We start from the raw sequence: 15,533 nt of genomic DNA, 5'->3' as shown, positions 1-15,533 counted from the left end.
CTTTTTATTTAAAACCATTTTTTTGGGTTTTTTTTCCATTCGGTGCTGCTCGATGTTCTGGTTTTTCATTCTTGATGCCCACCCCTAACACATAGCTTTTTTTTTTTTTTCCAGCCCACAGAAAGGGACTAGACCATCCAAACATAACTTATAAAAAGATTGAAAAAGGAAAAGTAAAACATTAAAATAGCACAACTTACACTTTTTTGACTGCTCCATTATAGTTTGTCGTTAGTCAAACTCAAATACAACATTAATATATTAGAACATCATTAAATCAATGATACCAAGCTCTGAATCTTCCCCAATCTGCATGCAGTAAGGTATTACCTCACCTTATTTCTCAAGTTTTTTTATCGTTACTCATTTGTTGTTGTTTGTTTGCTAAACATAGAACCTTTTTTTTTTTTTTCCAGCCCACAGAAAGGGACAAGACCATCCAAACATAACTTACAAAAAGATTGAAAAGGGAAAAGTAAAACATTAAAATAGCACAACTTACACTTTTTTCACTGCTCCATTATTGTTTGTCGTTAGTCAAATTCAAATACAATATTAAAATATATAGAACATCATTAAATCAATGATATCAATTTCTGAATCTTTCCCAATCGGCATGCAATCTAAGGTATTACCTCACCTTATTTATCAATTTTTTATTTTTATTTTTTATCTTTACTCATTTGTTGTTTGTTTGCTAAATAATTGGCTTCATTTTTTTTAATGAACAGTGGCTCCAATTTTTAGTTCTACTGATTTGTGTTTTTTTTTTTTTGTTTGTTTGTACTTCTTTGTGTTAATATTTGGAAAAAGAATTTCCAAATTTAACTAGTTTATAGGCCTCGTTCGCGTTTAGTTATGTTGTTTTCAAACTTTAGCCCCCTACCAAAAAAAAAAATCTTGACAATTTGAACTATTATATATTATATTATAAAAGAAGCCAAGAAAAAAAAAAAAATTTAGCCATGCCCTAAATAAATTTATGGTTCCGCCATTGGATTTAAACCTAATATTTGTTGAAGAATATAAAAACTCACATCGGAAAACACATAAGAATGAATTGGTCGCTTTCTCGCTACTCGAGGAGAGCCGTGCGTCAAATATTAGGTTTAGGTTTTTCACGTTAAGTCGTCATCCCTTCCTCGACCTAACCACACTCGTTTTCATCCACGTTCAGCCACCGTTGTCGCCCTCCTTGCCTTGACCACGTCGAGTCACTTTTCTTCCGGGTCGAATCGTTGCCTTTTTTCTTTCACGTCAAGTCAATGCTGTCACTCTTCTCTTCGACTCTGGGGTGCTGGCCTCATTGTTGTCTCTCTCAAATTCTGGGCATTGGGTTCGTCGTTCTCTTTCTCCTAGGTGCATCAGCATCAATGGTGGTTGCCTTGGTATAGTGGTTTCGGCGGGTATGCTCCTGCTATTGTGCGGACAGTCTCCAAGTCAATAATGATCATGGTGCAAGCTGCTTCATGAGGGTCGATGGTCACGATGGAGGTGGCTTTCCTCACCCCCCCTCCCCCCAACAAATTGTCCGTCCTGCGATCTCAGGCCTTACCTTGAGGAGAAGACTGTTGAAGAATATAAGTCCCACATCGGAAACTTGACTAAATAAAATAATAAATGGTTTCACTACTAATATCACCAAGACATTTTGTGATAAAACGCCACACCTGCTGGTCTTTGTAAGTGGTTAAGTTGGGGACAATATCTTTGTTGCTAATAGTGGGCCGCTGCCCCGTCTCTTTAAAATTTAACATGGTATCAGAAAGGGTTGATTGACTTGGCCTAAATTGGGCCTTTACCCTTACCCAATATGTTGTCTTCACATGTTGGGCTTGAATGTTTAACCATACTCTTATCCTTTACCCAATATGTGGTGTTCACGTGTTGGGCTTAAATGATTGACTCTGATGTGGACTTAGCTCCACGTGTGGTCCACTATGTGGTTGTCCCACGTAAAGGGGCGTGTTGAAGAATATAAGTCCCACATCGGAAACTTGACTAAATAAAATACAATATATAATGAATGGTTCCACTACTAATATCATCAATGCCTTTTGTGATACAATCTCACACCTATTGGGCTTTGTAAGTGGTTAAGTTATGGACAATATCAATGTTGCTAGTAGTGGGTAACTGGCCCGTCTTTCTGAAATTTAACAAAGACGGTCACTGTCCAAAGATTTAGTGTGGGTGGCTCTTCACCTAGGGTCTATAGCCTTGATCCTCATTTTCACAGTATTAGGCCAGGTTTTTGGCAAGTAGGGTTGTTGGGTACCATCCTTTTACCTATTGTTGAGACCCAAAAATTCAAGGGTTGGGCCCGAATTTATTCTTAGCCCAGCACAAATAATTGATCGCAAAATGAGCCTAATTGGGACATAAGAGGATTTGTAGGATGCACCTGTGCAAGCCATAGGTCACGAGTCACGCCAAGCAAGCATGAGCAAAAGGGCCAAAAAAGCACAAACTCTATAAATTCCCGCTTACTAATATATTCAACGTTATGCGGCCCAATCATAGCTTATAGTAACACGATGAAGTTCAAGCACAAGCATGCTAAATAAACACGCAATGCCATGTGAAGGACCGTTATTTTAATACCAAGCTATGCTACAAGTTTAAGTGGGCCCAAGTCACTTAATTACTTGGGGCTTGCTGAGAAGGTTGTGATATAGACGGAAACAAGCGCTCATAGGGCCTATTAAGGGTTTGAGGAATGAAGGTTTTAGGCCACTTGGGAGCCCTAAAACTCAAGCCCATTCCTCGGGCCCAAACACATAGGTTAGCATGAGAGAGGGAAAAAAGTGATCCAATGCCTTAGGAGAACATTTAGTATTATGTTGCAACACTTGGACAAACCCACATCAGTAAAATGCCCAAAATAAAACAAAAGGACTATTTCTAGCAACTTGATGAAAACCCACTGGATGCTGGAAATAGAATACCAATAACCCAATACTGTGAACAAAGCCCAGCCCAACTCATTGTAAAAAATCTAGCATCGTATTCCACCCTTGTCAAAACTCCAAAATAGTCAACGAAGAGCTATGGCAGGGACCAAAGGAAATCCATATGTGTGAAAGGAGCACCCATTAGACAAACGACTCCACCCATTCTCTTTTCCTCTGTGAGCTCTGTTTTGAAAACCAAGGAAGAAAGCAGGTGGCGCCTCACCCTCATAGGAGAGGTCCAGCCACACAAAAACCTTGGAACCCCAAAGAGCCTGTAACTCAGAATCTATGGTTAAAGAAATTTCACCAAAAGGGTGAATGGAAAGAAGCAAAAGAAAAGTGGGAATGGATTATCAATAGAATTAGGGTTCTAAATGCCTATAAAAGGGAGCTCCCTCTACCCAGCAAAATTCATCCAGAGCGTGACCAAGCTTTGTCAAGCAACTGAAAATTTACTCAAGACACCCTATCTTATTCTTCCATTGTTTTTCTCTCTTCTTAAAATAGAAATCTTCCTAATTTTCCTCTTCCCCATTTTAAACCTTTGCTTTCTGTAAGAAATTCAGGCTTCTCTCTCTCTCTCTCTCTCTCTCTCTCAATTTGCTAAACTTGTAAAACTTAGCTCCCATGCCACAAGCTCCTTAAGCTAAGTCACTCATCAATTTGTTATGTTCATTTGGCTATTGGTGAAAAGAACCTAAAAGTGTTTTTCTAAAGTTTCAGCAAACTTTTCAAAAACTCTTTTGGGAGCCTGGTTCATGAACTCAGGCACTGGGGGAATTTCGTTTCTTTTTCTCTTATAGCAGCCCAGGCCCATTCGTCAGGTTGCTGGAACAAAAAGACACATACACCCATCTTTACGGCTTTGGCTGGTTACTCTACAATGGGAACTACAAATCCGGGTGATGTTGGTGTCCTTCTTGACAAACATATGGAGACTAGCCCAATAGAGTCTCCTGGATGCCTTCCTTAATGTGTTCTTGGAGCATTTGTGGGCTTGGCATCCGACGAATGCTCTTATGCATGATTATGGTGTTCAGGTTAAGTGGCTAGGCCAGTTTTGTTATTGTTGCGTAGTGTTTTCTTTGTTCTCCCCTTAACTGATTTTTGATTCTCCGCCTGTCTCAAGGACTATGTTTTCAGAGAAGGTTTCTTTGTCAGTGTTGAAATGATTCGGCATGCTTAGGGGTTTTTTTTTATATTTATTTTCTTTCCTAACCTGTTTGCAGTTAGTCTCTTCTTTGTGTTACTCCTTGCAGATTTCTATTCTTTCATCACCAATTGCTATTGGAGGTGGCTGGAGATGGTATGCTATTATCAGTATTGAAATGATATGGCATGCTTAGGGGCTTTTTTTATATTTATTTTCTTTCCTGGCCTGTTTGCAGTTAGTCTATTCTTTGTGTTGCTCCTTGTAGAGTTCTCTTCTTTCATCGCTAATTGCTATTAGAGGTGGCTGGAGATGATGTGCTTAGTGGTTGTTTTCTTTCTTCTTGGCGTATTGTGTTCTTTGTCTTTGTCGGATGTTCTCACTATCTTATGGCTGTGCAAAAGACTATGATTTCATAGTAGGACTCTTTTGACAGTTGGATTGTGTTGTAGTGTTCTCGTCGAAGGTGTATCTATCAGTTTGTTGTTTTATTTTATCTTGCTTTATCATTGGTCCTGCGTGACTGTTTCAGAATCTTTTGTTAGTATATGACATGTGTGGTACTATTTTCTACCTTGAGGTTTGTCACTTAGAAATGTTTTAACGAGGCCACTATTTAATGTCGTTTTATATGAGCTACTTTGATTCTATAAATGAATTCCATTTCTCCCCAAAAAAAAAAAGACCTACATGGAAAAACTTGACAAAATAAATATACTTTTCTTGGTGGCATTGTCAAAGCCGAGAAAACGGACGTGGCATTATAGAATAAGCAAAATTTGGTCAGAGCATAATTCAAGTAAAAGTTTTCTAAAAGGAGAAAACGGATGCGTTCTCTTGCTTCCAAGTGCAAATAGAGTTTGCAGTTTTTGGTTTTAGGGGGGAACACTAAAAACCAAAAAACTTCGTAGATATAGTTATTCAGGCAGCAACTCTGCATCATCTGAACAGTAAAGACGAAAATGAATGGAAGAACGAAGAAAGGCCAAAAGATTGCCTTGAGCTTGAAATAGAGAGGATGAAGAATTTTTTTTTTTGGATGACACAGGGGGGAAAAAAGACCCCAAACAGAACCTACACAACAGGAACAAAACGGGATCTAGAGACCCCAATCCTATCCATAACCAAAGCAGCTTCAGCCCAAAGAGGCATAGAGTCAAACCAACACACGCCTAAGTCCAGATTATAGCTAGCATTAGCCAAACAGTCAGCCAAGCAGTTCTGCTCACGATAAACATGCTGAAGATCACAATCACGGATCAGCTTTATAAAATCCCAGCAACTAGCTAACAGACCAGCAAGAGGGTGGCCACCAAAAGTATCAGGACTCTTCATGAGATGCACAACAAGAGCTGAATCCATATCAATCACAAGATTAGAGATCCCACGTGCTACAGCAAGCTGCAAACCAAAAAACAGCCCCCATAGCTCAGCTTCCAAAATCTGACCAGTCCCCAAATTCACAGAAAAACCACCAATCCAATCTCCCATGGAATCACGGATAACACCCCCAGCACCAATTGCCCCAGACCAAGGCTTACAAGTACCATCCACGTTTAATTTAAAAGCTCCAATCCCAGGATGCACCCAAGCAAGCTCCACCTGAATTTTAGTAGAATTGGCCATAACACAATTGATAGAATAAAGCCAATCATTCACAGCAAATTGAATAATCTTCTGAGGACAATTAGGCAACTCCTTCTGCTCAGCAAAAATCATATGGTTCCTCCACTTCCAGATAAACCAGCAAGTAAAAACAAACACAATGTGCCACGGGATGTCAGCCCCCCAAAAAGCCTTAGCACCAAGATTACCTAGAGCCAAGGCATAACATCAGCATGAGAAAGGGCAGAAACTTTTCTTGGCAAGCCAACAACCCTCCAAACCTCTTTGGCCTAGGACAATCGCGCAAGAGATGCACAATAGACTCTGAAAACCCATCACAAAAACTACAGGCTGGGTCACTAGTTAACTGCCATCTAGCGCGTAGTTCATTTGTCAAAATTCTCCCATGCAAAACAAGCCAAAAGAAGATTTTTAGCTTAGGAGGAATCCTAAGTTTCCAGAGGATGTCCAAACCAAGGTGAGACCTCCCATAATTCCTGAAAAAAAGACCATAGGCAGATTTAACAGAAAACATCCCATCTGAGGTGGCACTCCAAATCTGGGTATCCTGCAAATTACTCCCAGCTCCAATAGGAAAATTAATAATCCTTTGTACAATTTCTTCAGTCACAACACCTCTCAATTTATCAATATCCCACCATCTGTTTTTAAAAAAACTATCCACAGTACAATCCTGCTCAACAGCATTTAGCACACCTTCATGGTGTAGCAAAGGACCCTCATGGAGCCAGTGATCCTTCCAAAACAAAGCCTTATCACCCCGACCAAGCCTCCAACTCATACCTTGTCTAAGAAGCTGGGCACCATACATAATACCTTTCCAAGTAGAAGAGCTATCCTTCTTACACAGAAGGGAAGGATTAAGAATGGACTGGCCTTTTAAATACTTAGCTTCAAACATCTTGACCCATAATCCCTGATCATTGTTATGAATTCTCCAACCAATCTTAGCAAGCAGAGCTTGATTCAGATTGGCAGAAACCTTGAGGCCTAGACCACCCTTATTCTTAGGCCTGCAGACCAAATCCCACTGACAGAGATGAACCTTGTGCTTTGCATCAGTTCCACCCCAAAAGAAATTCCTATTAAGCTTGTCCAAATCCTCGCAAGTACTCATAGGCAACTTAGCAGTCTGCATTGCATACACAGGCATAGCTACATGCCGTTTGAAACACGATAAGAAATAATAATACACAAAAGAGATCTTGCTATTATCTAAAAGAAAAAATGAGTTGAATAAAAGATCTCTTTTAGAAATACAAGATCTCTTTTAGAAATACACAAAAGAGATCTTAAATTCAAATTTCTCATGTTCAGTGATACCAAAAAAAAAAAAAAACACATAATTTTCAATACACTAAAATGATTTTACTTTGCACTAAAATCTACATTAATGCACATCAATAATTTGCATGTCACTTGGTGGTACGAACACATAATAATTTTTCATAAATAAGGTGAGCGGATTGGCATCTCCCTCTTGCTTTGACGAAAGAGCTAATTGCCATCTCATTTTCTTGTTGTGGTAATGAATATGTGGTTTGGTATTAGGTGGGTGGAGTTCCTCAACTTGCAAGGTCTTGCTGACTGACTGCCAAGTGGCCAAGTCTTGTTAAACACACTGACTGTGTTTAACTAAACTAACTCATCATATCTCCTCACTCTGTTGTTTTTTCAGTTTGTGAATGCATTGGTGTGCTTCATCTTTCCTCTGATCAATCCATGGTAGTTTTTTCTGCAAGGTCTCTATATCTTTCCCAGCGGCCTTCAATTCATTCTCAACTTGGTTAATTTTTGGCCGCACAGCCAACAGTAATTTAGTTAATCCATCTATAGCCTTACAAGTATTCTGCAAACATTATAACAGGAAAAAATAATAATAATAATTAGAATTTTGTGTGTTAAAACTCCACTACTCTATTTGATGAGTTAGAATTTTGTGCATTACTTTGATTTGTTCCAGTAAGGACTTTTTTGAACCCAAAGAATCCCAAATCTTTCCCTTGGCAATAGCATTGGCAGCAGCATTGGCAGCAGAATTGGCATTAGCATTAGCATTCCCACTAGCTTTAGCAATAGCTTCATCCCATTGCCCTTGCAATAGAACTGCCAAACTTTCCCTTTGCCATTTAAGTTGTTGGATTTGTCTTAGGCGGTATTGAACTATATTTCTCTGATTGGTCTGATACCATCTCTCGTAATGCCACCACGAATACTGTTTCAACCGTCCAAAGGAAAAAGGGAAAAAAACCACAGAATAAGAAAACGTACAGGGTTTAAATGACTAACTCTAAGCAAACTTTAACTTTTAATCTTACATATTCAGGAAGCATATGATATTCCTCTTCAAGTGAGGAAAATAAACAAACACCCTCCTTCTGGCTCACATTGATCTGTTTCAGAAGCTGTTTTTCCTTAGCCAAACTTTTGGTTCCGTGTCCCATCCTGAAATTCAATTTCTGAACCCATGTCCACATTTCTAACAAACTCAAAAAGGCTTAATGGAAAGGAAAAAAGAAATAATCAAGAAACAATCAGAAAAAAAATATATACACGTTTAGCTATCTCTTCTCCTGGCAAGCAGGGCTGAATTGGTTTTCTTTGGTTAGATTTGTCTGCGAAACGAAGCAGAAATAGTTGCAATATATTCATTTTCTCCCTCTCCAGGGTCAAGCAGTATTCGAGGTCCCTTCCATAACTAATCAAGCAGTCCAACCGAGGAAGAAGGGTACATCTCCGATCACACTGTTGACATAGTTTTCAAAAAGATGTTTCAGATTTTCATTCATGATCATGTTATTTGATAATTTAAGTTGAGACTACCACAGCAGCTAAGAATTAGGAAATGCAGTCACATATATTCGTGCATATTGCAGACCATTTTAACATACCACCCTTTGCGCTATGTCTTCAGCCAGCTAAAGCTTATGTTGCCTGATCTTTGCAAGCAGCTTCTCAGCCTCTTCAATTCTGGCTTTAAGATTTAGCTCTTCAGCAGCGGCATCCTTTATAAGCTCACCAACTTCTTGCAACCGATTGTTGTCTCCTTCGCATTCAAGTACCAGAGCCATTTGCATACAATTAGCTTCCAATTCCTCCATAGTGTTGGCCTTGCCTGATGTTCATACAAAAGGTTTAACTGAAACACATTATACACTAATGGGATGCATAAAACGTTGGGTTTTAGTAAGTTCAAGATGAAGTTGATAACCAACATGTCAAAAAGTTTATAAAAGCCTATGTCTTACGAAAAAGGAAGAAAGAAAAGGATATGAAACAATTTGGCTGTTACCTTCAATGTCCAGACCAGATATTCAGGTACTGCAAATGAATGAGACAATTTGACCGGGAATTTTTAGAAGTCTGACTTAGCATGCAGATGCTGATATAAAGATATGAACTGTGCTATATATACTCAGCCAAATCCACTTGCACCCCACGCAAAGTAAGTAAGTCAACTGCTTCCATAACCCTTATTAAAGAATTCCTATTCAATAATTTACTTTTCTTTGGGTGGCATTGTCAATGCTGAGAAAATATGGACATAGCATAAAAAAATAAGCAATTTGGTCTGAGCATCCGAGCATAATTCAAGTAAAAGTTACCCCCAAAAAAAAAAAAATGGATACGTTCTCTTGCTTCCAAGTGCAAATAGAGTTTGCAGTCTTTGTTTTTAGGGGAACATTAAAAACCAAAAAACTTCGTAGACATAGTTTTGCTTTGTCTGGGTGAAATGATTTAACTAACTTCTAATTCAAAAAATTCAGATTATGTTTCCAACTCTGTTATTTAACAATGGGGTTTTGGTGCTGTTGAAAACAAACAAAAAATATGGATGGGCAGAGCAGTTCTTCCACCAATGTTGCCCCATATATTTATGGTAATGGAAATTACAAGCACATGGGTTGCTAGAAATTCCTTAAAATTTGGCATAGCTTCTTACAACATTCCAGCCAATTATAAGCTTCCCTCTGTTCCCCATTCACTGCCTATCTAGCTCATAAAACCATCTCAACCTATTGACACCAAAGATTATGAACAGCCATGAAGTGGGTGCAGTGATCACACAAGATTGCTGTTTACAATGCTGATACATAGGTGTGGTATGAAGAACCATTTCAGTTTACCAATTTGGGGGAAGATAAAGTTCGGTTAAGATATATGATATTGGTGACCAAATCTATTTACAAGAAAATGATGAATAGGTGAAGATTTCTAACACTATGATATGAGTGAGCGCATCCAGACCAGAGCACCTCTTAGATTACAGGGTGCAAATTAAAGCTTACAAAAAAAGCTGAAATATGGAAAGGAAGGGAATTTTTTTGAACATCAATAGAGAATCAAACTCAATATCTAATTTAGTGAGCACAACCTTAAAGCTTAGAGCTTTGAATGAAACCAGCATGAATTCTTATGAAAGGAGACAACTTGATTTAAAACCAGTGACAGTACTTTACCCAATTTACAATTCAGTCTATTTGCACCAACCCAATTCATGGTTTTTTTTTTTTTTTTTATGAACACAACCATAACTCCATAAGACACAAAAATTCAAGACTTTCTCTCAAGACTTACAAATAATTATAGAGCAAAACTAAACAGTACCCACCAAATCCCAATCACCACCATCCATAAACCACTTGGGTGCACTTATCTTTAAGCCACCTGAAGCTTTTCCTGAAGGAGCCCTTCATCTTGCCCTCCACAGAGTACATTTTGTAGCTAGCAACCCTCTTCTTCCTCTGCAACTCAGGGTCCATGAGACCCCAATTAGACTTTGAGGACGAACCAGAAGTGATTTTTCCCTTCTTCAACTTGAAGTCCCTGTTATTGTTATTAGCCATCTGGGTTTGTGCATAAGAAACACTGTAGCTCCTTAGCTCATAGGAAGTGGGTGGTCTTGGAGGTCCATAGTAGTTTTCCATCTGCATCGTCCCACTGCCAGTGCCATATGACTTTGATCTGCTGTAGTCTTCCATGGGATTTTGGCAGAGAGTATAGAACCGTTTGAAGGGTTTGTTTTGCAAGGCCAACCGATCTTGACAGACCAGGAAGAAAACGAGGAAGTAGAGAGGTGTGGGGTCCAACACACGAGAAATTGCTCAATTTGCTCTGGCTTGTGATGTTTTGTTTTGGAAGTTTTTATTTCTAGGGCAGTAAGGCTGACCTGACCTTACGAGTGATTCTAGATGGCGTGTTTCGTGGGGAATCATGTTGTCTACAGAAGATTAATTTATCAATAAAAATACAATTTTTAGGTCTTCATAAACTATAAAGGATACACTTTTGCTCTTGAGCCCACAAAGGGTCTTTATTTATTTTTTCTTTTTGAGAAAAACCATTCTATCAATCCAACGGTTGTATTCAAGTTTGAATGTGTCTTGCTAGGAAGTAATTTCAAATTTGTATTGTGAGTTCCACTTTACATGAAAATGGTTATTATCAAAGTCGTCATAGAAAAAGATACAATTAACAGCACGTTAAAAAAGGTCTGTAACTCAAGTATGCACATGAGGTCATAGGTCTTTAGCAACACTTTCGTCCCAAGGGTTGTCAACAATAATTTGTTATGAGGGAATCTAAACCATCTGTCATCCTTTTCTTCTTTCCTTATCTTTTAATTTATATTCGTTTCTCTTATTCTTTTTTCCTGAGGACTTTTGTCGAAACAAGGATAGAACTTATTCTTCTCTTTGATTATTGAAAAGTTATCCCCAAATGCAGTATCTGCATTTCTTTAACCAAACGAGAAACTTCCATGACTCCAAACATAATATTCCATCTCAGAACCAAACTTAAAACAAATCAATCCAAACACAGTTACTGCTGCAAGTTGTCTCACATACTAGAAATACAAGAAATGCAACAAAATTTTCATGTGGTTTTTGCACACCTGAAAAATGGGAATGGAAGCCCGTCTCTTATGCACAGGTCCATACCCCAGATTCAAGTGATCCATGCTAAATAATGGCCCCCTACACCTACAAGGAAGAAAATAAATATGGCTTCCAAATTAGAAGCCAATTACCGCACCAAAGCAAAACCTTATTTAAAGCAGATCAGCAACATTTGCCGGCAGCTCCTCAATCACAACATTATAAAACTTCTGGATGTCAAACAACATCCTTTCGTCATCCTTGGTCACAAAATTGATAGCAACACCCTTCCTCCCGAAACGACCACTACGACCAATGCGGTGGAGGTAGTTTTCCGGTTGTGTTGGAAGATCAAAATTAATCACTAAAGAGACCTGCTGGACATCAATACCACGGGCCAAGAGATCAGTTGTTATGAGCACACGAGAAGAACCAGACCGAAACTCTCTCATGATAATGTCTCTTGTGTTTTGGTCCATGTCTCCATGGGTGGCAGAGACTGTGTGATCGCGGCTGCGCATCTTGTCAGTAAGCCAATCAACTTTGCGCCTGGTGTTCACAAAGATGACACTCTGAGTAATTGCCAAGGTCTCATAAAGATCACAAAGTGTCTCAAGTTTCCATTCCTCTTTATCAACATTGACATGGAATTGCTTGATACCCTCAAGTGTGAGCTCATCACGTTTCACCAAAATCCTCACAGGTTTATTCATGAACTTCCTAGTGATGTCAAGGGCCTCCGGTGGCATTGTAGCAGAGAAAACCCCCACCTGAATTTTCGATGGCAGCAGCTGGAAAATGTCATAGATCTGAAAAAATGAACCGAGGTTGTTAGTACAATAAACCACTAGACCAAATAGAATGTAAACTAAACGGAAACTTTGAATTCCTTCAAACTTATCTCTAAATGTAGAAGTTGCAAATACAGCATAGAAGGCCAAACATTCAACTTATGCTAAAACAGAATTACAGAAAGCACTACAAACACAAGTCACATAATTGAATGCCCAACCCAGGTAACAGTGAGCATCACGAAACTCATTTTTTGTAGTAAGAAGTATCAGCTACTGAAGAAAAAAATAATAAATATAAAAATGAAATTCTGGACCTGATCCTTGAAACCTCGTGAAAGCATTTCATCTGCTTCATCTAAGACAAACATCTTAATGTAATCTGGACGAAGAGACTGTCTCCGTAACATGTCAAATACACGACCAGGTGTACCAACAACGACATGGACCCCACTGGAGAGAATGCGTTGATCTTCACGAACACTGGTCCCGCCAACACAAGCATGAACCTTGACACCAAGATAGTCCCCCAGTGCTCGCATAACCTTCTCAATCTGTTGAGCAAGTTCTCGTGTGGGTGCAAGAACCAATGCCTGGCAATCAGGTAAGGCATAATCAAGCTGCTGCAGAATTCCAGAGCAGAAAGTCGCAGTTTTTCCAGTTCCAGACTGTGCCTGTTGAATCACATCAAGTCCCTTGCAGAAAGGAACAATTCCCCTTTGCTGAATTGCAGAGGGCTTCTCAAAACCTTTATAATAAAAAAGTTTGGACTGCAAATCAGATTTTCAGTTTACCACAAGGATGACTTACATTCAGAGCATATACCATCAAACATGCATATAAAGACATTAAATGGTGTAGGATTTTACTTCAAGTGACGGTCTTAAAAGTCACAACCTAAACTATTACACCAATTCTTCATTTTCTGTTATCTAAAAAAACACCCACACGCACAACAAAATTGTCAGAAAACCTCAATACACTCTATATGCAAAATGGAGTTATAACCTTGAATCTTCCTAAAATGCTTGAAACTAAAATCATCCGATCAGGCACACCTTGCCAAGAATTTCCCAGAAACAAGTTTCAAAAAGTCAAAAAGAAAAAAAAAAGTGTAGTATTATTTAATTTACCATATGCATAAATGCCCCTAAGAAGGTTCTCCTGCAATCCCATAGCATCAAAGCTCTCATGAACCTCATCATATGATGTGAAGAATTCTTGCCCATCAGCTCCAAGTCTGCTCTCATCAGTAAATTAAAACAAGATTAACTTCTTTATCATTGGCAATACAAATATGCACCACATGCAAAATTCTGAATATGTGAATCAAAGAAGACTATAAGAGAGACAGAGAGAGGGCAAAAATGAAACTTACAACTCACTCATTTTAGCATCATACTGACGAGCATCAAATTGGGATCCTTCCGGTGCCACAGCAGCCATAACTGAAAATATCAACCAAAAGATATCACATTTATAATTATAATTCATCTAATTAAGGTAATCTTGGTTTACGCAGTAAGATTATAACTGATATTCAAACTGTTAACCAGTATTTTAAAAATGAAGGTGCATCTTTTATGCAATAATTTATTTCAACAACAAAAACGCTCAATCTGGACTATTTTTATGTGAACAACTTTTTCTATGAGATTTTCTTTATGGGACTCTTGGAAAATCAAAAGCTTAATCCTTTCCTGCCCAGATCATGGTATCCTCACCCAGATGACTAAGTTCATACAATCAAAAACTCATCAGACTGAAATCAGAAACATATATAAAAAATTTGGTTACCACAGTTTACAAAATTCAAATCAAGAATACTTCTGCATTACAAAAGCAATAAGTCACCACACAATGAACCAAAGATTAAGACTTTCAATTTCAAGTTTTGAACAACTTTTTGACATTGTTTTCAGAACTTTCACGGGAACCAAACAAAACCCCACAAGTAATCGATCTGCCCAGAACGAATAAATCGCTAACCACAGCTTGAAAATGTTTATGCATTCAACGAGAGCTTAAATAGATTATAAACGAACAAAAGACGAGAGCGAACCTGAAAGCGGCAGTGAGAGTTCGACGAAGTGGGAAGTTTAGATAGCGGGCTGTGGATTGTGTTTAGGGTTAGGGTTTCCCAAACTCCTCGGATCTCTTTATAATTTTTTTGATGGAGGAGTTGAGGAAGGCAACAATGTAAGACTGGAGAGGAGTAAAACGCGTACGTGAAGAGTACAAAATTATGTGAGGGCTCTTCGATGGATCAATCTTTCGCGTTTCCTATTTTGCCCTTAAGCCCAGCGGCTGTACCATTTTTTTAAAAAAAATTAGGAAAAAACCGAGGCTATACTATTTTTAAAAAAAATTTAAAAATTCGGGTCTCTCCTGTACTATTTTTTAGAAAATATATTTAAATTGAGTATAGCCGAGCGGCTATACTATTTATAGATATTTATTTACTAGTTTCAACATCCAAAGCACATACTGAAGAGAGAGAAATTTCACAATAAATCAATTTTAAAAAACATGAACTTTATCGAATCTTTAAGATGTTTGCAGAACATGGATGTATTATTGAACAATACATACGTACATATATAATACATTATTAAACGTGAAAGTACTAAAATCTTTATACGGATAATAACTCTGGAGAAGTAAAAAATCAAAAGAGAACAATAGAGACTCGAGTAACGGCCTAATAGTAATGGATAATGCTCTAAACAACTCTTATCGATAAACGAAAATTAGGGAAAAAAAAGGATCCCACTATATATATAAAGAGTATAGCCACGCGGCACTTGGGCTCTCGAGAAATTTAATTATCTTTAACATATTTAAATATTCACTAAAGAAATAATAATTAAAATATAATTACTAATTAAAGTAATTTAAAAAGGCTAAGATATTACTTAATTACATATGTTAAATTAAAGAAGTTGGCAAAAAAAAAAGTAAATAAACTAATTTTATATTTTAAAAATTAAAACCCAAAAAAAAAAAAAATTTCTCACCCGACAAAAGTTCATCGGCACAGGTCTATGCCTACGAAATTTGCCAATTTATAGATATAAAAAAAGGACCCGCCCAGCGCCTCGTGTCAAAAAGGTACAGTCGGGGGGCTATATTA

The 15,533-nt window shown here is 38.0% G+C and overlaps 2 protein-coding genes across 6 annotated transcripts; both read right to left on the bottom strand.

The window, feature by feature from the left end:
* Nucleotides 1-7,067: 7,067 nt before the first annotated feature.
* LOC117615968 lies at nucleotides 7,068-10,897 on the bottom strand. Of its 5 annotated transcripts, none has more exons than XM_034345159.1 (6): nucleotides 9,023-9,036; nucleotides 8,622-8,845; nucleotides 8,284-8,475; nucleotides 8,049-8,189; nucleotides 7,679-7,945; nucleotides 7,068-7,579 (listed from the first exon to the last, which is right to left on the bottom strand). In XM_034345159.1, exons 3-6 carry the CDS (start codon nucleotides 8,380-8,382, stop codon nucleotides 7,379-7,381), a joined length of 708 nt encoding a protein of 235 aa, XP_034201050.1. In that variant the 5' UTR covers nucleotides 8,383-8,475; nucleotides 8,622-8,845; nucleotides 9,023-9,036; the 3' UTR covers nucleotides 7,068-7,378. The 5 variants fall into 5 exon arrangements, 3 of the variants coding, with proteins under 3 accessions (XP_034201050.1, XP_034201052.1, XP_034201053.1); XM_034345161.1 differs by having other exon boundaries at nucleotides 8,049-8,175; XR_004584086.1 differs by lacking the exon at nucleotides 9,023-9,036 and adding an exon at nucleotides 10,343-10,897 and having other exon boundaries at nucleotides 7,083-7,579; nucleotides 8,049-8,475; nucleotides 8,622-8,869.
* A 587-nt stretch (nucleotides 10,898-11,484) lies between these two features.
* Nucleotides 11,485-14,641, bottom strand: LOC117613919 (eukaryotic initiation factor 4A-11-like). The gene is made up of 5 exons (XM_034342535.1): nucleotides 14,463-14,641; nucleotides 13,779-13,848; nucleotides 13,534-13,640; nucleotides 12,718-13,148; nucleotides 11,485-12,418 (listed from the first exon to the last, which is right to left on the bottom strand). Exons 2-5 carry the CDS (start codon nucleotides 13,844-13,846, stop codon nucleotides 11,783-11,785), a joined length of 1,242 nt encoding a protein of 413 aa, XP_034198426.1. The 5' UTR covers nucleotides 13,847-13,848; nucleotides 14,463-14,641; the 3' UTR covers nucleotides 11,485-11,782.
* Between the last annotated feature and the right edge of the window lie 892 nt (nucleotides 14,642-15,533).

The sequence above is a fragment of the Prunus dulcis genome, chromosome 1, assembly GCF_902201215.1.
Source record: "Prunus dulcis chromosome 1, ALMONDv2, whole genome shotgun sequence".
Taxonomy (NCBI): domain Eukaryota; kingdom Viridiplantae; phylum Streptophyta; class Magnoliopsida; order Rosales; family Rosaceae; genus Prunus; species Prunus dulcis.
Note: the sequence above shows the minus strand (reverse complement) of the source record. Positions and strands in the feature narration are given on the sequence as shown.